The sequence below is a fragment of the Macaca thibetana genome, chromosome 4, assembly GCF_024542745.1.
Source record: "Macaca thibetana thibetana isolate TM-01 chromosome 4, ASM2454274v1, whole genome shotgun sequence".
Lineage (NCBI taxonomy): Eukaryota > Metazoa > Chordata > Mammalia > Primates > Cercopithecidae > Macaca > Macaca thibetana.
In genome coordinates, this window is record NC_065581.1 from 76,852,119 (window position 1) to 76,878,287 (window position 26,169).

At 41.3% G+C, this 26,169-nt stretch overlaps 2 protein-coding genes across 15 annotated transcripts in view; one reads left to right on the plus strand and one right to left on the minus strand.

Moving 5' to 3' along the window:
* The window catches only part of HMGN3 (high mobility group nucleosomal binding domain 3), a 1,231,743-nt gene that overhangs the window by 431,797 nt on the left and 773,777 nt on the right, over positions 1-26,169 (minus strand). The window lies entirely within an intron of this gene.
* The window catches only part of SH3BGRL2 (SH3 domain binding glutamate rich protein like 2), a 71,761-nt gene continuing 46,196 nt past the window's right edge, over positions 605-26,169 (plus strand). The window contains exon 1 of the mRNA XM_050789668.1: positions 605-1,000. Coding sequence (XP_050645625.1) covers positions 956-1,000 — 45 coding nt within the window. The 5' untranslated portion in view covers positions 605-955. The remainder of the gene's footprint in view (positions 1,001-26,169) is intronic.

The following is a 26,169-nucleotide window of genomic DNA, read 5'->3' on the forward strand; positions in this document are numbered from 1 at the left end:
TTTATTTAACAGCATCCTCCTGGGAAACTGCGCTGGAATGTGCAGCAGTTCTGAAAAAGGCACAGATTTGGCTGAACTGTAAATATTAGGTGCACAGAGGCGAAGCCATTGTGTAGGGTAGGGGTGGGGCGGGTGAGGTCCTGATTTCCAATGTTGATAGAAGGATTCCAATTTCGTTTGGTATTTTTTTTCTACTACAATTACAGTTTTGCTAAGAAAAATAAAATATTGGTTGTGCTCCCATGTGGGTTTCTAATTTTCAGTGTGTACAGACAAGAGAAGACCTCTCATTTACCCCAAATAATCACCTTTCTGCAATCTCCAGTGCTACTGGACAAACAAGCGAGCCCTACCGTCCACACCTCCCGAGCACCCGCCTCGCTAATCCCGCCTGCTTCAGGTAGCTGGGGTTAGCCTGGTACTCCAGCGGCCCTCAGACGATGTGTGCCCGCAGCACGATCGTGTCTGTTGGCATTTCTGGGTGTGGATGCTCCAAACCAGTAAACCACAATACAGAACCCAAGCTTGGACTTTGAACCAAGCCCTTTTGCCTAGTTTGCTTTTTCCTCGTCAAGCTAGGATCCTTGCCAACCCAACTCACAGCTTCTCCCCGGGTTGCAGCTCCCCTCCAGCCACCTGCGCGTGTTCGGGATCGAAGCGCAGTCAGGAGGGGAGCTCAGTCCACCAGCCACTCCAGGGAGAGACGGAAACTACAACTCCCATCACGCCCCGCAGCCGGCTCCCTCCTCCTCCCTCTCCTTCCCCTTCAGCCTGCGGCCGGGCGGCGCTGGGCTTTTATCTGTGGACCCGGTGGGAGGGAGCCAGATCCCAGCGATCTTCCCCGACGGCAGTTCTTTAACCGGAGGCGACCGGCGGCTCGTAGCAGAGTTCAGCTCTGCGTCCACGCCAGCCCGGAGCCCGGGGGCAAGGGGTCTGTCCCGGGCGCACCGAGAGGATGGTCATCCGCGTGTTCATCGCCTCTTCTTCGGGCTTCGTGGCGGTGAGCACGGTGGGGGCGGGCAGCAGGTTGGGGTCGCGGGGCGCGGGTCCTGCGGGAGGCGCGCGGCGCTAGTCACTGCGCGTCCTTGCGCCCTGCGCGTCCGCCCGCGGGAGCCCGCGCCCGGCAGGTGATCCATCACGCTCCGGCAACAATGAAGAGGGCGGGGAGGAAAGGTGGGTGGGGGACCCCGGCCTCACCCAAATGCCCACCCTGCGTGGCCTGAAAGGCAGACAACGCGGCCTGAAAATGGAGTCCGAGGGAAGCCCCCAGCTCCTGTTGTGTGGCGTGGAAATTTGGGGAACGGGTTGTTCAAGAGCTTCGGGGGTCCCCCCTTCCTCTAGTTTAGTTCTTCCCGATTTGGGACCTTCAACTGGTTATGTTTTGCACGGGAGCCTTTTTGGCTGCTTTGGTTTGTTAACCTGGCTCCTGAATGAAACAAGTTTAAGTGGGGATTGCTCTCTGCCCTCCCTTCCTCCGCCAGCAAATGAATTTGTTTAGTTTTATACCTGCCCCAAGAGAATGGTACACCAGGTTTGTCCTGTTGTGCTAGGATTGTTTGCTTTCACTGTCATGTTTTTCTTAGGGTGCCATAAATATTTTTGCATCTTTATGTAAATGTGTGTGTATGCACGCATTTTCTTTCCACCTGTAATGCTTTGGAGATTTTATCCTGGGGATCTATGAATTGTGGTTTTTTTATTTAATTATTTTTAACTATTCTGTTTGGTGGATGTTCTTGAATTTTTTTAGAAAGAATTTTTTTTTTTTTTTAAAGGGAGGAAAATTAAATAGCTAGAGATGTCAGACTTTAAGGAAAAATTCAGTAGTTAGTATATTTGACAGCCCACTGAGGGACATAGCACATGTGTTTTACATGATTATTGAGACTTGTTTTCCTTAACCAAGAGTTCAACTATAGATTTAAGAACCTCCTTGGTGACATATATAATCAAGTAACATCAAAAAGTGCATTGTAGATTGCTTAAATTTGGTCTGGCCAATTGTCTGCCCAGTAGCTTAGTCAGATTGTTCCAAAATTTGTTTCTTAAGCGGGTGGAGTGGAGGATGGAATAAAATATTGTTTAAAAATCCTTGTAAACTAACTGAAGTTTTTTATTTAAAAAGAAACCAACACGATCATACAAAGTCCCTCCACCCCCATTTGCACTAGAAACAATAGATGGGAAAATGCAACTTATCCTTATGTGCAGGCATGTTGGAGTCGTCAGACTTCTGACAGTTTCTGGTGTTTCTAGCTATTTGGGTTGGTTAGTCATCCCTGCCTTTTGTAGGTTTCCCTACTGAAGCCACACTTCATGTGTTTACAAACTGGCACCGTTTCAAGGGTAGATTCGTTCAAATGCACTCCTTACTAAGAATGCTACAAAGCTCTTGGTTTCACCACCGACTTGCATGCTTCTATAATTGTCCCAATAGCATTGTATTGACTATGGAAGAAATGGTTTTTATCCCTTCCACAAGAGATAAAGCCTAGGCTACTTTGAGCAAGTCAGACAAAGTCAAGGTAATGACTTGGCTTATTCTATTAGTAGGTAGTATATTGAGATAGTTTTGGTACTCCACATCTTTGTTTCTTCAGTTCCATTAGCAAATATTTATTGCCTGCCTGCTGTGTGCCTTTTTAACTTTTAAATTTAATGTTTTGTGTTTTGCACATGGAGCTAAAATTAAGAGACTAAAGTTTTAGTGTGGGCCCTGACTAGTGCAGTGTAAGCTTGGATAAGGTGCCTCATCTCTGCCTGAGTTTCTCTTCTGTAAAATGAAGGATTTTCATGAATAACTCAGAATTGCACGCTAGCTTTAAAGTCTTTTGACTTCACCAGGTGAGTAAATGTGGATGAATCATTATAACAGCTTCTTTTGCTTGAACAATATACCTGCCTATTAGTCTCAAGGTGAATTTCTTTCCTTGGGCATTTTACTGTGAAGGCTCAGATCCCCTCAATGCCCTGCCTGATAGCATGTGTTCTGACATGGTTTCGTTTGAGCTAGAAGACATACGCAGTTACCACATGCTTACAGACCATAAACACTAATTATCTATTTTAATGTTCTGCTGTTTGACGACGCAGTCTTTTCAGGTTTTAGAAAATACTTGTTCATTGAGTCTCCTCAATGATATCTTGTATCAATACACAGTTATTCATTGAGGCTCCCCAATTGTACTTTTATCTCCTATATCAGTACACAGTTTATCTGTAATACCCATACTTTTAGTGATGTTAAGGTTATGTTAATATGTAAGAATAATAATTTCTAAGAACTAATGAGGATATTTAGGTCAATTCTTGGGCTGGCGAGGCTAATGGGGCCAGTAGCATTAAGCTGTATTAAGCTTTAGTGGCATAGCCATGATGTGTTCCCTCCAGCAGTGTTGGGTTGACTGCTGTTAGTGTTTCATTTGGTGCCTAGCCGTGGCCAGCAAGTGCATAGGAGAACAAATAATTTGATTCTTTAGTCAGTTTGGTTTTAGCTGAAGTTTATTAAACCACAAGGAAGGGATGTGACCAGAATTCGACTTAGCCAAGTAAGTCCCAGGATTTCTAAAAAGATGCTCTGCTTCAATCATCAATAGATTTAAACCATCTATTTAGAGAAAATCATCCTATTTTCTTCTGATTCCCCTAAGCTCTCCACTTTAGCAGTTGGAATAACTAACACCAAGGGATGATTCCTCTTTTGTCTTACCTGGCTCTAGGAGAAGTCAGCTTTTACTAGGAAACAAAAGCAATGCCACATTATTATGCTATAGATACCTGAAAATCAGATTTCTTACTCAACTGACCATGTTGCTATTCATTCACATTATATTGTAGGGAAATTTTTTGTTCTCAGTTCTAAGAAAATAGTATATTCATAGAAATGTCATTTTAAAATTTAATTTATTCTTGATGTATTACTGAAAGAGGAAGTCTTAGTAACTTTGTCCAGGAAATATGTGAATATGACTTTTTACTTTAAAAACATTGAAATCGGTCAATTATTTCATTTACTCATTCAACAAGTATTTTCTAAGAGTCTGCTGCTTGCCCAGCTCTGTCCTTGGTCTTGTGGGAAGCCAGAGAATAGAAGGTGTGGTCTGTGTCTCCAAGGAATTCACAGATGGGAGATGAGTTAGGAAAGGTAGTAAAGTACAACCTAAGGACACATGCTTCTTGCAGGAACATTCTTACCAGAGCTAGAAATAATATAGGAGGCAGAGAGATGCATTGCAGGATGTCAGATAAAGAGGAAATGTGCCAGAAATCATAAAATATGCATGTGGGAGCCTTAGGCAGATGGCAGGGAGAGGAATTGAGTTAGATTTGGAGCCTGGGAGAGAGTTCTTGAGCCCATCCTGCTCAAGCTGGAAAGGGGGAGCTTTGGGTGGGACAGGGTAGACTCCTGAAAGAAGACTGAAAGAAACCGACGATGACAAACTCTGTAGTGCTTAGCATCTCAGAGATGTCTTTAGTTTCTGCAGCTTGTCTGCTGCCTGGAGCCTTTTGTTTCTCAGGGAACATGGAGCTGCTTGGCAGTGGGGGAGCCCTGGTTGTGTGATTTCGGAAGAATCTTTACCTTCCTACTTGCCTTGACTAACATTTCTCAAAAAGTAAATAAAATCTTTTACTCCTCATTAAAGTTCCTGGGCTCTGTTAGAGTTGGAGGGAAACCTAAAGATATTTTTAGTGAAGCCCAACCACCTCATTTTTTAGAAAAGGAAATTTAGGCATAGAGATTAAGTGGCTTTCCCGGAAGCCATTTATGTCCAGTCAGTGCAGAGCTGAGATTTCATAGGAAGCCAGATTCTTGATGCCTGAATGCATTCATTCATGCATTGAATGATTCATGTATTCATCAGACAATCACTGAAAACTTACTTACCCAGGCTCTGTATTAGGTGATGTTAGGTACTAGGCATATGCGATGGTCAGAATAGGCATAGATTCTGCCCTCATGGCATAAATCAGTTCTCTCTCTCTCCCTGGTTCAGAGACTTGGGATGCAAACTGTTTAATGAAGGAGAGTGAAGGACTGATGCTGGCTTGGGAGATGTTTCCATGGGGCGGGGTGAAATGAGCTAGACATCAGTATATCCCTGGATGTTGGAGAGCCACCATCACTGGGAGCAAAAGATACAAAGGTATTGGAAGCAAAGTAGGAAATCACAGATAGAACCTCAAGTGAGGGTGGGTGTGGAAGGGGAACACATGGAAACTATGCTCAGAGTTGTCTTGCTGTTTGCAACTTGAAAAAGTGCATACCTACTGCTTTGGGTGATTTATAACTTTTTTATACACACAATTACCAGGTAAGGTGTTACATCCCCATGAATGTATTCAGTGAGGCCTCCCTGTGTAAGGACACCTCAGAAAAGAGTTCTAAGGCAGTTAGTCAGGATGTGATCATGTAGAATAGAGTGGGTATTAATTCCTGAGTTACTCTAATAACGCGAATGAGAGTATAACTGGCCACTTTAGGATCTTTAGTTCATTGGATCCTCACTGACACACGGCAGGGTAATTATTAATATTTATTTCCATTTTCCAGAGGAAGAGACTGAAGCAAGCTGACCAGACTGAGATCCTACTCAGTAGGTGGGGAAACCTTTAATCAAACCCTGGTGGGCAGGAGGCTTTAGAGCTGCTAGAGTAGATGTTCTCCTTGTGGGCTCTGTAGCATCCTGGGGGAATGAGAGTCTCAGGGGTACTTGACATCCTACAGTGTGTGGGACAGCCCCATACAGAGAACTGCCCTATCCAAAATGCAAGTGGTACCCAGTGAACAGAAACAGGGCTGGAGGACATAGGCAAAGGAGGGTGTGGAGTGAGGTTAGGGAAGAGTTGGGAGCATACAAGTGATCAGAAGAAGCAGGAGTAAGTTGGGGTCCCAAGGAGTGGATGTGGTGGTGACGGAAGGTCAGGGTGAGCAAGTTTGTATATTAGTTCTCTAGGGCTGTCATTAACACAATACCAAAAACTGGGGTGCTTAAATAACAGAAATTTGTCTCAACATTCTGGAAGCTAGAAGCCTGAGATCAGGGAGTTGGTGGGGTTGCTTCCTTCTGAGGGGTGTGAGGGAGAGTCCTTTCTGTGTCTTTCTCGTAGTTTCTGATGGTTTGCTGGCGATCTTTGGCATCCCTTTGTTTGTAGATGTATCACCCTCATCTCTGCCTTCACATTCGTATGGCATTCTTCCTCTGTGCATGTATCTTTGTGCCCAAATGTTGTGTTTTTGTAAGGACACAGCCATACTGAGTAGAGCCTACCCTAATGATGTCATCTTACCTTGATAATCTGCAAGCATCCTATTTCCAAATAAGGTCACATTCATAGGTACTGGGGGTTAGGACCTCAGTATATTCTGGGGAAGACACAACTCAACCCATAATAGCGTGCAACATGAGGATTGAAATAAAAAGACCAATATGTGGAGTTTTTCGGCCGGGCGCAGTGGCTCACGCCTGTAATCCCAGCACTTTGGGAGGCCGAGGCGGGCGGATCACAAGGTCAGGAGATCGAGACCATGGTGAAACCCCGTCTCTACTAAAAATAGAAAAAAATTAGCCGGGCGCAGTGGCGGGCGCCTGTAGTCCCAGCTACTCGGGAGGCTGAGGCAGGAGAATGGCGTGAACCCGGGAGGCGGAGCTTGCAGTGAGCCGAGATTGCGCCACTGCACTCCAGCCTGGGCAACAGAGCAAGACTCCGTCTCAAAAAAAAAAAAAAAAAAAAAAAATATATATATATATATATATATATATATGGAGTTTTTCTCATTTGATTGGAAAGACTGGGCCACATTTCTTGACACTTAAAGGCAGCAGCGGGATATTGAAGTATATGGAACTATAGTCTATGTGTGAGGTCTTTTGCTAGAAAATGGGATTTTTTAATATCCCAAGTGAAGATCTAACCTCAGTTTTTCTAGTACATTTTAGTATTTCCCAGATTTGATGTGCTTTTAATCCATTCTTCAGTAACATTTAAACTTAAAAATATAACAAAGGGTATGGATTCCTTTATGAAATTAGGAGCTGTTTACCCATTTGTATATTAATATTTTAAGCATTTCAATCTACTTGAAGAAACTAATTGTTTTTTAGCAAGATAAAATAATTTATTTGAAAATCAAAATGTGGCTGGGCACAGTGGCTCATGCCTGTAATCCCAGCACTTTGGGAGGCTGAGGCAGGTGGATTGCGAGGTCAGGAGTTCGAGTCAGCCTGGCCAACAGCGTGAAACCCCGTCTCTACTAAAAATACAAAAATTAGCCTGGTATGATGGCGGGTGCCTATAATTCCAACTTCTTGGGAGGCTGAAGCAGGAGAATTACTTGAACCCAGGAGGTGGAGATTGCAGTGAGCTGAGATTGTGCCATTGCACTCCAGCCTGAGTGACAAGAGTGAAACTCCCATCTAAAAAAACAAAAAGAAAAGAAAAGAAAATCGAAAATCAAAATGTATTTCACTTACAATTACAGAAGAAAACAAATCGAGTTGATCAAGAACTATGTCTTTGAGTGCAGAGAAATTGATGGTATTTTATTTCCCTGAAATTCTCATTGACCCAGTTATTCAAAGAAAAACATATATGATAATGTGTCAAAATTATATACTATTAGAAGGAAACTTTAAGATAAGCTTTAGATTCTGGAATGCAACTTCAAATTCTGCAGATGTTCTTTTACCCGTTATAAGTAGCATACAAACTATTTTTATTAAGAAAATAGAAGAATTGGCCGGGCACGGTGGCTCAAGCCTGTAATCCCAGCACTTTGGGAGGCCGAGACGGGCGGATCACGAGGTCAGGAGATCGAGACCATCCTGGGTAACACAGTGAAACCCCATCTCTACTAAAAATACAAAAACTTAGCCGGGCGAGGTGGCAGGCGCCTGTAGTCCCAGCTACTCGGGAGGCTGAGGCAGGAGAATGGCGTAAACCCGGGAGGCGGAGCTTGCAGTGAGCTGAGATCCGGCCACTGCACTCCAGCCTGGGTGACAGAGCGAGACTCCGTCTCAAAAAAAAAAAAGAAAATAGAAGAATTAGAAGTTTTTTTAATTGATACATAATTATACACATTTATGGGATATCTAGTGATATTTTTGTATGTATAATGTATAGTGGTCAAATCAGGGTAATTGACTTATCAGTCCCCTGAAATATTATTTCTTTGTGTTGGGAACATTCAAAATCTCTCCTAGCTATCTGGAAATATCTTACAATTCTATAGAATGCTAGAACTTACTCCTCCTATCTAGTTGAGAACATGTATTTATCTTTCTGTCTCTGGTTTATTTCACTTAATGTAATGTCCTCGGGTGCATTCATGTTGCCATAAGTACAGGATTTTATTCTTTTTATGGTTGAATAATATTCCACTGTGTATATATACCATATTATCCGTTCGTACGTTCAATACTTAGATTGATTCCATGTCTTGGCTATTGTGAATAGTGCTGCAGCAAACATGGGACTGCAGATACCTTTTTAATACACTGATTTCCTTTCTTTTGGATAAATTCCCAGTAGTGGGATTGCAGAATCAAATTGTAGTTCCATTTGTAGTTTTTTGAGAAACTTCCATACTGTTCACTAGAATGGCTGTACTCATATACTGCTTCCCACCAGCAGTATATGAGTTCCCCTTTCTCTGCATCCTCATCAGCATTTGTTACTTTTTGTCTTTTTGATTGTAGTCTTTCTAACTGGGGTGAGATGCAATCTCATTATGGTTTTGATTTGCATTTACCTGATGATTACTGATGTTAAGAATTTTTAAAATGTATTTGTTGGCCATTTGTGTGTCTTCTTTTGAGAGCTATCTATTTAGATCACTTATCCAATTTTAATTGGATTTTTTTTTTTTCTGTTGTTTGGGTTCCTTGTATATTCTCAATATTAGTCTCCTGTTGACGCATAGTTTTCACCTTTTCTCCCATTCTGTAGGTTGTCTTTTCACTCTGTTGATTGTTGAGGAAACTAAATTTTGACATATATTTATAATATGAAAAACAAGGTGGTTTGCACATTGCAGGAAGTCTCATGTAAGATGGTGTGAGCGTTTTTTTTCTGTTTTTTGACTTTTAAAAATCAAAAATTGAAAAGGAAAAGAGCTATTGATGGTGAAAAACTCAGCAGGCAACAGGAAGCAGTGTGAGATATTAACTAAACAATATTTCTTCCTTAGTTATTTTTCATCTTTGATTTATAAAAAGTTCTTAAATGAATTGTTTTTTTCTATCAAATTAGAAATGGGTGACAGAATAGAAAAAAGTCTAGATTCATAGTGAATGTTTCACTTTCTAAAGTAGAAATTAGCGTGACTTACTGATCATTATATATGAAAGTTTAAAATATTTTGTGTCAGATGCCTATAATCTTTGCACTTTGCTCATGCCTATAATCTTTGCACTTTGGGAGACTGAGGCAGGCAGATCTCTTGAACTCAGGAACTCGAGACCAGCCTGGGCATCATGGCAAAACCCATCTCTACAAAAAATATAAAAAATTAGCGGGGCATGGTGGCATGCACCTGTAGTCCCAGTTACTTGGGGGGCTCAGGCAGGAGGAGTGCTTGAACCTCGGGAGGTCAAACCTGCAGTAAGCCGAGATTGTGCTACTGCACTCCAGCCTGGGTGACAAAATGAGACCCTGTCTCAAACAAATAAAACCCCAAAACCATCACCACCACCAACAAAAATACTTTAGTTTGAAATGCATATTTAAGAATGGGGTCTAGAAATTATTATTTCACCTGCTAAATGTCAGTTTTTTAAAAAAGTCACCCTCGAAGCTCCAAACTCAGGAGACCCTTTTAGGCTTCAGGAGTTTTTCAGCAGGAATTGCTTTAAATGGGTATTATTTTAGCTGGAGAGTTACTTAGACATTTAATTTCTGATTTAAACCACACTCCTGTATTCATTTTTTTTCTGTGATTAATTTTATTTTATACTGTTTATCCATGATGCAAAAAAAGAGGTTAGCCTTAAAAATTTAGTGAACATTTTCTTTCTTCTGTGAAATGGCAAATGCTTGTTAACTTTTGTGGGGACTGTTCTACCTCAGGTTATATACAGTTGTCTTTTGAGGGTCCTCCTTCTAGTTTTAGCTTAAGAACATATCAACAAGCCTTCTGTTTAGTGTTTTTTAGACAGTGATAAGTATGTGCCATGGCTTAGATTTTGAGGGGCACTGGGGTGGCTGGGAGGAGTAGGGCAGGAGGGGAGGAACTGGAGATCTGGAGATTGGAAACCTGTACCAGCTAGAAACTGCACAACCCAATTTAAGGCAGTGCAGTTTCACTTCTGTCTCTCTCTCTTAATAGGCTTATCTGACTTCATCTGTCAGCACTGGCTAGTTTCTCAGGAACTGGACTGTGGTAATTTAAAGGGTTAGTATTGCTATCTCTTTTATATTTGATTGGTTTTATTTTCTAACTCTAAAAAAGAAATAAAGCTCGGAGAAGCACTTAATTGAATGTTTCCCTTCTGGCTCATGACAGCTTTGCGGTGGGATGCTGAACTCAGGTGCCAGCATGTAGGTGGTTGGGGCCCCAACTCCCTACAAACTTAGGCACTTTTAGGCTGGCACAGCCCCTGGGACAATTTGGGAACAATTTTGTTGGTCACCTTTGTTACTATTGACAGCTTATTCCCAAGGGGATCTGACTCTTTTGAGCTGGTGCAGTATTTGGCAGCACTCCAAGGGGTTGTTTCTTGGAGCTGACCCCCGAAGTGGAAGGTACCCCAGCAGGGTGTGCCTGCTTTGCTGTGGGGTCCTGGTGGGCCCTCTACCAGCATTGCTTCTCAGCTCCTTTAGCAGACAGAGAACACTGGGTGTGACTGAGGGCAGGGGGTTCTAACTACTTCAGGATGTGTTTTCCAATTCCTACTGGGTCATGGCTCACATCTGAAATGGCTTTTGTCATCTTCAGTCTAGTGGCTTTGAGAGTGGAGGACTGAGAGTAAGAGACACACAATTAGGTGACTTGATTGACAGGTCAGTTCAGTGGTATTTGGTAAATGCAAATATAGTTAAAGTCAGCAGCTATTGCTACATACCGATCTAATATTAAAAGCAAAACAAAGCAAAACAAAAAACCCAAAGAGCAACAAGCATAGCTTTTGAGTTAACTTGTTTTCCTTCTGCATGTTCCACAAGGCGTGGGAGTGTGGTCTTCTTTATTCATGACATTCCCATGTGAATTAAAGCTCAGTGGTTCTCTCTCTTGCTCTTTTTTTTTTTTTTTTTTTTTTTTTTTTTTTTTTTTTTTTTTTTTTTGTGGTTTGTTTTAAATCACAGTCTCTGCTTATCTGTCACTGGTTCTCTTTTAATAATTATGTTCATTGGCGCAGTTTCTTCGAATGGGAATTGGCCACCTTTATAGGCCTGAGCCCTCCATTGATGGGAGTTTAGATTTCACTGTTCTTTTATGATAAACAAACTGCTTACTAGCCAAAATAAATGTTTGGGTTGAATATGTGCTGATTTCTTTAATTCTGGAGTCAGTTTATATTCAACCCATGCACCTACCTCTCTGTCCTGGCTATGGGAATCCATCATTAGAGAACAGTGTTATGGTTAAGGCAGGGGCTGAGTCCAAATCCTAGCTCTGCCACTGATGAAATGCATGACATTGGACAAGTAACCTTAGCCTCTTCATTTGTAAAGGTGGGATAGGAATGGCATTTTATGCATAGAAAAGCTCTTAAGAGCTTTGAATGAATGAATGATTCTGCATTCGGCATTTAACTGAGTGCCATGACATAGTGAGTACTCAGTGCATGTTACCTGCTTTTTCTATGTCATAATCATCTTCAGTAGTAGTAGTGATAACAGCATAATGATAAAAAAAATCACGATGACCTTGAACTGTGTAAGTTCTTTAATCATCCAAAAATTATATATAGTACAAACTACTTACTGGGCTGGGGATGCATGCAGGTATAATTTTAGGAGAGATTTTAGTAAGTTTAGGTGTAAAGGGTTTTCTACTTAAATATGTGAAAACATTATAATTTGAGCAAGCCATTCCCCAAACATACCATTTAGTTAGAGTTCTGCTGTAATGTGTGGATGTTTTATAGGTACATGGCATGTTGTACATGAGTCATTCAGATCATATTTTCACTCCCCAAAAAGTGCTTACTATGCACATGGTCACTATTCTTTGCTATACATAATACAGTCAGCCCTTGGTATCTGTGGGTTCCATATTTGTGGATTCACCCACGTGTGGATCAAAAATAATGAGAAAAAAAGTGGACAGTTGCATCTGTACTGAACATGTACAGACTTTTTCTAGTCCTGATTCCCTAAATAATATAGTATTACAACTATTTACATAGCATTTACATTATATTAGATATTATAAATAATCTATAGATGATTTAAATTATACCATGTTTTACATAGGTTATATGTAAATACTATATGACTTGATATAAGGGACTTGAGCATCCAAAGATTTTGGTGTCTAAGGGACACTGTTTTCCTGCTGATCCCAGTCAAGGCTCTCCAGAGAGCCGGGTTTTGGAGCCTTGACTGGGATCAGCAGGAAAACAGTGTGATTGATTGTCGATGCCTGCCTTGGTACCAGAGGGAGGATTAGGGCTTATGCCATGTATTTGCCATCCCCGCCTTAGACCTCATGTGTTTAGACTCTGTCTTTCAGATTCTTGTAACTGATAAAGAATATGTTGAGTCTGTGAGTAACAGGGAGAAGGAATATGAAACACCAAGTTGAATTGATGGATATCCTCTGCAAACATCATGCCTTGTCTGTCACCCCAAATTTGGTGGGGGTTGGGGGCAGTGAGGGGCCAGGATTTCTGTGTTTAATGAAGATGAATGGAATTTCCTAGAATCCTGACTGTGAATCTGAACACTGTGAATTTTGAATACCTGTGAAACATAAGTTGGGCACTTTCAGATCTGGCAGATGGGCAGGTTGATGATGGTAAAAGCAGTAAGGGGGCTTTGTGGAAAATTGTGGGAGACAGGAGAAGGAAAAAGACAGCTGGAAGAGGGGACCCATTGTGCAGAGCCTTGGAACACTGAAAGGGCAGCTAACAGTTACTCTTTACCTGTGTCCAGCAATGTGGTACAATATTTACTTTATGTTATTTCATCTTTACAATTGTCCTACAAACTATGATTTTTTTTTTTTTTTTTTTTGAGACGGAGTCTCGCTCTGTCGACCAGGCTGGAGTGCAGTGGCGCAATCTCAACTCACTGCAAGCTCCGCCTCCCGGGTTCACGCCATTCTCCTGCCTCAGCCTCCCGAGTAGCTGGGACTACAGGCGCCCACCACCGCGCCCGGCTAATTTTTTGTATTTTTTAGTAGAGACGGGGTTTCACCGTGTTAACCAGGATGGTCTCGATCTCCTGACCTCGTGATCCGCCCGTCTCGGCCTCCCAAAGTGCTGGGATTACAGGCTTGAGCCACTGCGCCCGGCCCCGGCTAATTTTTTGTATTTTTAGTAGAGACGGGGTTTCACCGTGTTAGCCAGGATGGTCTCGATCTCCTGACCTTGTGATCCACTCGCCTCGGCCTCCCAAAGTGCTGGGATTACAGGCGTGAGCCACCGCGCCTGGCCAAACTATGATTTATTATACTCATTTTACAGATGAGAGTGTTGAGACACAGGGTAATTAAGTAGCATGTCTAGGATTATTCAGCTCAGTGATAAAGCCTAGATTCAAACCCTTTTCTTCTGATTTTGTGCCTGGTACTTTTTATATTGCACCACATTGCCCACCAGAAGAGCCCCTGACCAAGAGACTGATGAGAACCTGGGTTGTGCTATCGCAGTAAGCATGCTAGAATAACAGTGTCTGAACTCAAGCTGTAATAAACAGAGGGAATTGTGCAGGACTCCTGAGGAGTGGTTCCGGGGTCTCCACTCAGCTGCTGAGCTGGTAATTGTAGGCATGTTGTCCTTAGAGCATGTGAAAGTAATAGTTTTGCTTCTTCAGAGACTGATGGAAGCTAAAAGGAGTATGATTTAAAATTGAAAACGAGTATTTTGTGATAATAACAATGAGTACCATTCACATGTGCAGGCAGTACTAGGGGGCTTGTGTATGTTATTTGTTTTTTTTTTTTTTGAGACGGAGTCTCGCTCTGTCACCCAGGCTGGAGTGCAGTGGCCGGATCTCAGCTCACTGCAAGCTCCGCCTCCCGGGTTCATGCCATTCTCCTGCCTCAGCCTCCCGAGTAGCTGGGACTACAGGCGCCTGCCACCTCGCCCGGCTAAGTTTTTGTATTTTTAGTAGAGACGGGGTTTCACTGTGTTAGCCAGGATGGTCTCGATCTCCTGACCTCGTGATCCGCCCGTCTCGGCCTCCCAAAGTGCTGGGATTACAGGCTTGAGCCACCTCGCCCGGCCAGTAGCTGTTTATAATTACCCTGCCCCCTCTCAGAAGAGTAAGAAGCCCAAACTTTAAATAACTTGTCTTGTCATAGAACCCAGAAGGTTCAGATAACCAGATCGGTACCATCTTCTTCCTATAGGCCATGTCCCAGAGGAAGACTTCAGAAGTTAAAGGAAATGAGAACAGGCACTGCTCCGAAGAGACTGTTTAATGTTTTGTTGGATGTCCTGAAACTAAATATATGATTTCCTTCGAATGTGGTTCTTTTGCTGTGTGTGATAAAGTTGAATAGAACCAACTTGATGGGTTGAACTGGAGGGAGCAGGATTGGATGGGAGGGCAATAGGTAATATGGGGAAAGAAAGGTTGGCCAGGATGGCTGTAACCCAGAGATGGGGTCATAGGCAGAGATATTTAATATATTGGGGCCTTTTGGGCAACAGATCCATGGGGACAAATGGTTGCTGTGGAGGTGTGTGCCCTCATCCTTTACATCTTGAATCCTAGGTTACTAGGAGAAATGTTCTCTATGGGCTGATTATTCCCCGTTGTATGCTCTGCACAAAAGTGTTCTTGTTAGTGGAAGGAGTTTATCAATGTATTGCAGCCTACTGAGGGAGATGAATGCAAGAGAGGGAGTAGAAAGTAGGAGGCCAGAGTTGGGGCTGTTGGTGGCAGGGAGGGAATTGAGGGTCTGGGGGAGTGTAGACAGCCTTCATCTGTAAAGGGAAAGATTCAGTCAGCACACATGGGTAGGGAGGAGGCCTGCAGGAGTGGTCAGTGAAGCTGCTGTTTACACACTTCATCTGTCCAGTTTAATTGCTCCGAGATCATTATGCTTTGTTTATTGTCAGCCATCTCTCTAATATTAGATTATTTATACGCAAGTTATTGAGAGAGCCTCATAAGCTTGGTAGATAGAGTAAATTTGTGTGATACAAGGGCAGTGATGAGTAAAAAAAATGTAGACTCTAGGGGCAGAAAGACCTGGGTTTGAATTATGGATCTGATACTCTAATGGGCAAGGTGGCAGAGCGTGCCTTTTTACTTCTCTGGATCTCAGAAAATCTACTTGTAAAGTTGTTGAAGCTTAATGAAATAGCAGCCATTATTATTATTGAGTGTCATTTAAATTTAAGTTGACAATAATTTTCTGATTTTTTTCAACTTTAAATGAGCTATATAGATTTAATTAAGAAAAAATAATGTTCAAATAATCAGATAATAGGTCCTGAGTTGGCCGGGCGCGGTGGCTCACACCTGTAATCCCAGAAGTTTGGGAGCAGAGGCGGGTGGATCACCTGAGGTCAGGAGTTGGAGACCAGCCTGGCCAAAGTGGTGAAACCCCGTCTCTACTAAAAATGCAAAAATTAGCTGGGTGTGCTGGTGGGTGCCTGTAATCCCAGCTCCTTGGGAGGCTGAGGTAGGAGAATTGCTTGAACCCAGGCTCGGAGTAGGTTACAGTGAGACGAGATCGTGCCCTTTCACTCCAGCCTGGGCGACAGAGTGAGACTCCATCTCAAAAAAAAAAAAAAAAAGGTCCTGAGTTAGATGGAACATAGCCTTAGGAACACCCCAAACTGTCATTGTTTATTAATGTTAGTGTAGGCTGGAAGTCACAATCTGGTTTCAAGTCTGAAACACCCTCTTTTGAGTTAACACATCATTTTAAATTCTTTTGAGCAAATATTTTAAATACTGGGAGATATCTTTCTTAGACACAAACATAACCTGGATTTCCCATTCTTCTGAAGACATCTGAAGATTACTTGATCCTGGCACCTCACTCCATCATGGCATCATGGCATCTTGGCATGGATCCACTGGAACTGAGTAGTGATACCCCCTTGCCTTGGGGCCTGTATCCTTGGTGTCTGCACAGCCCCTCATCATTCTTTCCATTTTCCCAACTCTGAGCCATTTGTTGCTGAGCTTGTATATTCTTTTGTCTTATAATAGAAAGTACTTCTTGGCATCTGTGTCTATCAAAAGTGGGAAACCATAAGATTATATTGAGAAGGCTATATATATGTTTCAAGAAGAATGGGAGCCAGCAAAAGTTTGTGCGTGTGTGTGAAAGGAAGGAAATACTAGTTTTAAATGGTTATTAGTTGTTTGCTGTCTTCATTATTTTACATTATTAACTGTCTGATTTCTGTTGGCATTTGAATATTTGACTCTTTAGGGAGGTTGACTGCAGTGGGGTTAAAAAGTTCCTGTCTGTTTGCTATATGCTTGGTGCTAGCATGGTGTCAGCCTCTAGTCACTGTAATCTCAAAATTGCCACTCTGAAGTTATTAACTCTAGGGTGGAACTGCCTTGAAAAGCTTGAAAATAGTTGGTCATACCCTAAACCAGGGTTTGTCAACAGTGGCATTATTGACATTTTGGGCTGGACAACTCTTTGTTGTGGGGGATTGTCTTGTGTATCGTAGATATAGAGCAATTTGCCTGATTTCTACCCACTGGGTGCTAGTAGCACCCTTCCTCCTGGTTGTGACAACCAAAAATGTCTCCAGACATTCTCAAATGCCCCCTAGGGGGCAAAATCGCCCCTGTTTGAGAACCACCACTCTATAGCATCAGAGAGGAAATGGTTTCAACCTGAGAGGACTCCAATAGCTTTTTTTTTTTTTTTTTTTTTTTTTTTTTTTTTTTTTTTTTTTTTTGAGACAGAGTCTCGCTCTGTCGCCCAGGCTGGAGTGCAGTGGCGCGATCTCGGCTCACTGCAAGCTCCGCCTCCCGGGTTCACGCCATTCTCCTGCCTCAGCCTCCCGAGTAGCTGGGACTACAGGCGCCCACAACCGCGCCCGGCTAATTTTTTGTATTTTTAGTAGAGACGGGGTTTCACCGTGGTCTCGATCTCCTGACCTTGTGATCCGCCCGCCTCGGCCTCCCAAAGTGCTGGGATTACAGGCGTGAGCCACCGCGCCCGGCCCTGTCCAATAGCTTTAAAACTGGAAGGAACTGAAGAGATCATTTAATTCCATTTCCTCTTTTGATAAGGTATGACTGTTAAATGACTAGTTCAAGTCTACATTGCTTCCAAGCTCAGGATCCATTGTCTAATACTTCTAGAGCAGTGTATTCTGGAGCTAGAATACTGCATTGGAAGTTGGGAGGCTTGGAATCTGGATCTGGCGGTGCTGTTTAATCAACTTTTTGTCTTTGGACAAGAAACTTGGCTTCTCTGGGCTTCAGGTTTTTTGTTATGTTGTTATTGTTGTTTCCTAATTGAGATATAATTCACATGCCATAAAATTAACTTTTAAAAATTGTATGTCCCAGTGTTTTTTTTGTTGTTGTTTTTTGGTGTGTGTGTGTGTTTACTATGTTGTGCAATAATCTAATTCCAGAATATTTTATCACCCCTATTCATGCCCATTAGTAGTCACTCCCCATTCTCACCTCCCTCTAGCTCCTGGCAAGCACTAATCTGCTTTCTGGCTCAATGGATTTGCCTCTTCTGGACATTTCATGTAAATAGAATCATAAATGAAACCCTTGATGTCTGGCTTCTTTCACTTGGCGTAATGTTTTTAAGGTTCATTCATGTTGTAGAATGTATTAGCACTTCATTTCTTTTTATGGCTGAATAATATTCTGTGGTATGAATATACCAGAGTTTGTTCATCCATTTATCAGTTGATGGATATTTGAGTTGCTTCCACTTTTTGGCTGTGATTAATAATGCCGCTCTGAACGTTTGTGTATAAGTTTTTGTATGAACATATGTTTTCAATTCTCTTGGGTATATACCTAGGAGTGGAATTGGTGGTTTGTATGATAATGCGATATTTTGCATTTTTGAGGAACTGCCAAACTGTTTTCCACAGTGGCCATTTCATTTTACATTCCCACTAGCAGTGTATGAGGGTTCCAGTCTCTCTGCATCCTCTCCTACATTTGTGATTATTTGTCTTTTTCATTATAGCACTTTTAGAGAATGCAGTGGTACCTCAGTGTGGTTTTGATTTGCGTTTTCCTAATGACTAATAATGTTGATTTTTTTTTTTTTAAGAAGTGGTTGTGGTTATCTTTTTTTAAAGATTTCTTCTAGCTCTGAATTTCAAATTTTTCTTCTATTCCTTGCACAGACCATATGAATAACAGAATTGAGTCTTTAGGGAATATATATTTTGGAAATTAATTGGGTTAATCAACTCCTATGTATTTATGAATATCTTCTGTTGTCCAGTGTTCAGCCATGTTCAGGATTCAGAATGAGTATATGGCATGATCCTTCCCCCCAAACAACTCTTAATCTTGGGGAGCAAAGATGAACATAGAAAATTGGGACAACACAGGCTCATATGGAATATAATCCTAAATGTACTCATCCTGTAGCTAAGTCAGGAGGGCAGGTATATCTATTTGGATGAGGGCAAAGAAAGTCATCAGAACTAGATAGAAAAATAGCAAATCTCGAGTTGGGAAGGTGGCTGTTTTCAAGATTCTAAAAAATTTTACTTATTTAAAAGAGGCCAGTGGAAAGTTAAAAGACCTAAATATTTTGTATTTATTGTGAATTGGAACAGATGTCGCTTTCCCTGTTCTTTTTTGTCAAATAAATGAATTTGATTTGTATATCCATGCTGCCCTTTGTTTTAGACTTAATGACCCCTTTTTTCCTTTTGTATGTATTTCCTGTAGCATGAGAGCAGGACAAGTGGCCACCCTGTAGTTAATTCCACAGCAATGTTTTTTTATTATTTTTTTTTTTTTTTTTTTTTTTTTTTTTGAGACGGAGTCTCGCTCTGTCGCCCAGGCTGGAGTGCAGTGGCGCGATCTCGGCTCACTGCAAGCTCCGCCTCCCGGGTTCACGCCATTCTCCTGCCTCAGCCTCCCGAGTAGCTGGGACTACAGGCGCCCACAACCGCGCCCGGCTAATTTTTTGTATTTTTAGTAGAGACGGGGTTTCACCGTGGTCTCGATCTCCTGACCTTGTGCTCCGCCCGCCTCGGCCTCCCAAAGTGCTGGGATTACAGGCGTGAGCCACCGCGCCCGGCCCACAGCAATGTTTTAATAGCGAGCTTGGTTCTAAGAGATAATTAACACGGATGAAATGATTAATAATTCACCTTTGAATTCTTTTTCCATTAAAGGAAAAAAAAAATCATCCTGTTAACAAGATTAAATCTTGTGTGTTAGATTCAGAAAAACTTCACTGACCTTTCAGAGCTTACAGCTTCAAGGCCTAACTTTTTGGTCTGGCATTTTGGGCCCTATGTGATCGGATTCTGACCTACCTTTGCAGCATTTTCTCTCTCTAGTCTTTTGACTAATATATATATATATATAAAACATATATATATATTTTACACATATGTAATATATATATTTTGACTAATATATGTTTTATATATGTATAATATATATATATCAGACTTCTTTTTGCTTTTTCTCTAAACTTCCTATCCCTTTCTCATGCTATTTGCCTTATTGTGCTCACTTTGCATTGCGTCTGGTAAGATTGCCTCATTTCTTCAAAGCCAGTGGCATTCCTATTTCCTGATGAAGGTTATCCTCTCCCCTTCCTTCCACCTTTGCCCTCCAAACTGAGAGCCTTTTTCTTCCACCTCCCTCCATGCTGTAGATTGTGGAATGTTTTCTCCTGGCCTCAATGCAGTCAAGGTTCTTTGAGTTCTTAGTTCTTCAGGGTCAGGGACCTGTTCTGTTTATCTTTTAATTTCCCCACGTTTCCTTTTAGAGCACTTATCACATAGTATTTTATTGAATGAATGTTTCTGTGTTTTCCACATCAGAGTAAAGCTAATCAAGAGTTTATGACCATGCCAAAGAGGAACGGGATTAGAGTGTAGCTAGAAGTCTACTTTGGAAAACATAAAGGCTGTGAGGGACACGATTTATTTTATTGCTGTTAAATAAGTGGCAGGAAGAATCTTTTGTTATTAAAGATAATTTTATTGTAGAATTCTATTTCGATATCAGAATTCTAGAACCATGTAGAATGAAGCAAGAGACCTGGAAGGAAGCAGAAAAGCCACTGAGAGGTGATTGGCTCTTCATTCTACATTCTTCATGGCAGAGGGCCACCCTGTAGGACCACCTCACCCAGAGGACTGTTAATGAAACAGGCAGAAGTCGTCAAAGCCCAAGTGATGGAAGTCATAATGGGAAGCTCTGAGAAGTGACACTCCCTTCTTAAGGCAGAATTGGAGAATTCCAGAAGCATAGTTTTAGACTGTGTTTGGCATAGAGTGAAACAGCAGACTTTTACATTTGAATGGACTCTGGGAATGTCAGTACACCACATCAAAGTACAAAAATGGACCATCATGAAGATTCTGACTCTAGAACAGGTTAAATCAGGTTTGGCATATTTTGGTTTGATGTCTCTGCTTTACAATGCAGACACATATTTGGTATATTTTAGAAAGATTTCTAAACAGAAGTAGTTTAAAATAAAATATAATAACAAATTTATGTTTGGCAGGGTGAGCTTCAAGTATACAGAAAACCTTAATTTCCAATTCCAGGAGAAAGTAGGTTATTTGCTCCTAACTCTGGCCCCCACATTTGCAACTCCTTTTTTGCCTTTCATCATCTCTTCTTTCTACCTTTTGTTATAATACTTACAGACTTTCTGTTCCCATCATCCTAGGAGCTGTGCTTTTTGTGTTTCTCCTTTTTATGTTTCTGGTGCTGTGCTTCTCTTCTTTGTCTACACATAGGTCTAGCATTTTAGCCCTCCCCATGCACTTTCCCCTTTGATTGCCCTGGCTCTGTAGGCATGCCTCTGTTAATGCCAATTTCAAATCGAAGTTACTTGTAAGCAAGCTCTGTCTCTTCCCTTTAGACTTTGCACTGCATCAAATTAGAGGCTTTGTTTTGTCACCTGTGTTTCTCTAGTTCCTCAGGAAGTGTCTAGCACATTGAAAGTTCTTGTAAACATCTGAGTGAACCTCTTGACCTTTTTAAAGGGTTTTGGTTTGTTATTTTTAATGCTAATTCTTATGTACTCTCTCTCATACAGACACACAAACACACAAACACACACACACGCACATGCACACACACACAGAGTTACCCTAATTCTCCTTTGTTAATTTCTTTACTTTTTCTTTGGAGTCAAGATGGAATGGAGAATTATATGGCTGAACATATAGAGAAATTTGAGGTAGAGAGACCAGAATTTGGAGGCACACTCCAAGTTGGACATTCTTCTATCTGGAATGCAGGAATTAGTATCATCTGAGGGAAGGGCAAGTGCCTGTAGAGATTTCAGAAAGATACGAAAGTTCCCAGTGGCAGTTATGTAGGACAGAAATAGCATTGAGTCTTCAGCCAAAGTTAGATAGTTGGAGTTTTCAGTAGACAAGGAAGCTAACGTTACTCAGTAACCCAAGGAGGGAGGAAAGTGCCAATGAGATGACCAACTCAAGACAATAGGTGAGTCCATAGAATGCAGGTGTCTTAGTCCATTTGGTTGCCATAAAGGAATACCTGAGGCTGGGTAATTTATAAAGAAAAGAGGTTTATTTGTCTCACAGTTCTGCAGGTTGTACAAGAAACATGGCACCAGCATCTGCTTCTGGTGAGGGCTTCAGAAAGCATCTATTCATGCCAGGCATCACAAGGAGAGAGGAAGACATGAGAGAGAGAAGGGAAGAAGGTGTCAGGCTCCTTCTAACAGTCAGTTCTCAATGGGGAGACAAGAGTGAGAGCTCATGCACTCTGGTCAGAATGGCATCAAGACATCCTAGAGGTATCTGCCCCCATGACCCAAAAACTCCCTGCCAGACCCCACCTCCAACATTGGCAATCAGATTTCAATGTGGGATTTGAAAGACTAGTATCCAGATTATCAGCAGGTGAGGGCATCCAGACTTTCCCTTAAGTATATCAATTTATGCCTACTATGGAAATGTGAACTGATTATATAAGTATAAATAATTATATAAATATATAAATGTATAAATATATAAATAATTATGTAAATATATAATTATAATTATGGAAATCATCCTGTTCTTTATTATTTTTCAAATGTAAATAGAAGTAGTTTATAGATAATCTGTTAGGATAACTTTTCACACAATTGAGGACTGACTGATACAGAAATTAGAACAACGTATTACAATACAGAGTGTGTTGCAGAGTGGCGTCTACGCACATTGATAAAGGCATGGCCTTTGGCTGGAGTCCTGCAATTCTTGTCTATAGAAAATACTATCCTCAGCAGGATTTCCTTCTTACTGCAGAGGGTTTTGACTATTACAGCAATTTTTGCTGTAGCTGCTCTTCTACAGAGTATCCTCTAATTAACAGGAAGCACGTGTATGAAGAGTTGTTTATAATTTTCAGAGAGAATCTCATCAAATAGTGGCATTGTAAATTCATATTTTATGCTTCGCTGACTTTTTTCTTTAGATAATAAACATACAATCTTGACAGGAAATGTAAAAACAGTAAAATCCAACCACCTGCATCTTTTATTCCATGGTTCTGCTAATGTTTTAAGGCTTTACATCACTAAGTACTACACTTTTTTTTTTTTTTTTAATGCAGACTAAAAGTAGTTTGTTATACACATGTTGATGGAGAAAGTAGTTAGAGCCACTTTCATCACATCAAACGGGAATAAATCAGCTGCTGGGTATAAGCAGCCCCTCTGAAGCTACCCGACTGAGACCCATGGGGGTGCAGATGTGATGTGCACATTGTCTTCATCCTCCAGAGGGGTTGATGGTTAAGTCAGGGAAAGAGGCACAGACACATGCAGCTGTTATTAAACAGTGCCAGGCTGTATGTTTTTTTGTTTGTTTGTTTGTTTTTTTTTTTTTTTTGAGACGGAGTCTCGCTCTGTCACCCAGGCTGGAGTGCAGTGGCCAGATCTCAGCTCACTGCAAGCTCCGCCTCCTGGGTTCACGCCATTCTCCTGCCTCAGCCTCCCCAGTAGCTGGGACTACAGGCGCCCGCCACCTCGCCCGGCTAGTTTTTTGTATTTTTTAGTAGAGACGGGGTTTCACCGTGTTAGCCAGGATGGTCTCGATCTCCTGACCTCGTGATCCGCCCGTCTCGGCCTCCCAAAGTGCTGGGATTATAGGCGTGAGCCACTGCGCCCGGCCGGCTGTATGTTATTAAATGCTAGATTGTGGTGAGCGTGGGCATAAATGGGAGTTTGGTGAAGGAGATGATTTCGGAGGGCAGTGGTTAGCGTAAATCAGGGTTTCCCAGCCTTGGCACTGCTGGCATTTTGGGCTAGATAATTCATTACTGTGAGGGCTGTTCTGTGCATTTTAGGATATTTTAGCAGCATCCCTGGCTTCTACTCATAGGTGCCAATAGTATCCTTCCCCCAAATTCCCTCAGCTGTGACCACCAAAAATGTCTTCAGATATTGCCAAATGTCCTCTAGGAGGTCAAAATAACCCCCAATTAAGAACCACAGGGTAGGCTTAGTTGAGTGCAGTGTGGATTTGAGGCTGAGCTGTGAAGAATAAATAGAACTTGGATAGGAAGTATGGACAATATGGAGGGGATTTTAGTGGAGAAGAACCTTTCAAGTGAAGGCTCAGAAGTTTGTCTGCAGCAGGGCTACTCAAAGTCTGGTCCGTGAACTTAACTGTTACCAGTGTAAGTACTGCAATTGAGGGTAATCATTTAGAAACTTGTATAGCGACTTTACTGAATAATATTATCAACTATAGTAATGAAAACTTCAGGTTTATAGCTTGTCTTTGTTGTTTAATTTTTCTAGAAATTAGTTTCTTGTTTTATAAAAGTATCATTCTGCAACAGATTAGAACATTAATATAAGAATGACAGCAAACTGGTCCTTGGCCATGAGACTTTGAGAGAGGCTGTGACCAGATTGGGTTTCAGGTGCACAGTAGGACATAAGGTAGGCTAGGTATGGCCCAGATGGAGCATGGAGTCAGAGTGGTTTCTGAGATCTCTCACGGTGCCTGACATCTTAGGCCTGGTACTCAATAAATGTTTTTCAGGATGAATCAATGCTTAGAAAACCTCCAAGCAGAGGAGAATGGACCTAGCAGTAAGGAGGGGGGACCCAGTGGATATTTTGGGCTGGGGGTGACTTTTAGAAATGTATTTTTTTTAACAGCAGGAACTATAATTTAATCACATCATATAACACTATGTAACATTCTACATTTTTGCCTGCTGATATGTAACATAGTTAAGTTTATTACAAACATTATTTCCTAAGGCTTATGGTATAAGTGTTCCTTTTCAAGTATTACCACTTAATATTTAGTGTTTAATCTACAATGTAACATTAGGTAAGTCAATGATAAATGTATATAATACAATACACTGTGCCACATCTCCCTACCCTGTGTTAAGGTATTATTAACAAAATCAACTGAGAAAAAAACAAGACAACTATTATAACTGAAACAAGGCTATGAACATCGCAGATGCATGTCTGAGGAGATAAACAGCATTTCCCCTTAACATGAAGGTCATTTTGTCAAAGAGACTCCTATATTTTTAGGCTAGCATTGGTTTAGCAGCAGCTAGTCTTCAGGACAAGATAAAAATTTCAAGCGAGAAAGACAATGAGTTACTCTGAGAAAACATAAATCCACATTACTAATAAAAGAAGCAATCTGCTGGTTTCACCTTAGCATACAATTGGGTGTGTTCCCTTTCACTTGTGATTCATATTAATATCATTTTGTCTGTCTCTGTGGTTTCAGTCTTTCAGTCATCTGATTATCTCCATTTAGGAACCTTTCTAATTGCTTACCCTGGAACCATCATTATTCAAAGCTGTAACTTACATATTTTAGAACTTACTGTCAAATTATGTGTGTCCTGGCTGTTGGACAGTCTAATGTCTGGCATAAAGTAACTTTTGTGATTATTTGGCAATATTTATAGCTGTCCCTTAAAGAAATAAAGGAGAGTACATTTTGGTTCATTAACGTTTTCTGTGAGTAGAAAAAGGTCTGTGCCCTTGGCACTGTTTTCATAGTGAAGTTAGTGGGTCTGTGCCTGAATTAGCAGTGAAGTGAGGAAAGAGATGGCATATGGAAAAGAGTAATTGAAAGGAGCTTAAGAAAGAGTGAGCATAAACACATGAAACTGACAAAGATTTGGAAAGCGCCCCAGAGGTGGCGGCAGCAGGTTTTGGGGTGGAGAATGGTCTGGGTGTTGGCCAGGATGACTGAGCCATGTATGTCACATTGTCCTGCTGGCTAGCTCAAGCTTCTTCACTTGGTGGTGATTTCAGGATTCTAATAGCGGTAAGAAGGAAAGCCCCAAGTACTTTTCAGGATTCTGTTTGTATCAGTCTTGCTAATCCATCAAGGTTCAAGGGATGGAGAAGTAAACTCCATCTCTTGGTGAGAATAGTTGCATTGTTACAGTGTCAGGGTATTTGTGAACCCTTTTATAAGTTGCCGTAGTGTGTGAAAGAAGAAATAATTTTTTCATTAATACTCCAAATCTTAAAAAAAATTCTCCAAATCAATTGCTACTTATTTTTAACATAGCTGATGTGAAGTACTGTGGCTTACAGTCCTATTTTATTCATTTATTTATGAGATATGATTGTATTCACTGAAGTTTTGAGAAGGAAAGGTAAGACTATTTGGTGTGGCATTACCACACTGTGATTTATTTTTGCTAAAGATCAAGTGAATTTTCCAGTGAGCAAATGGATGGAATTTGTGTGGGATTTTGTTTGACAATATGTGCATTGTAGCTCAGAGTTCAGAATCTTTGTTTTGATTTTTACAAATGCTATTTTAGTCCCTGTTCTGTTTTCTTTTCTCATAGTTTCTACTCCTTTACGGATAA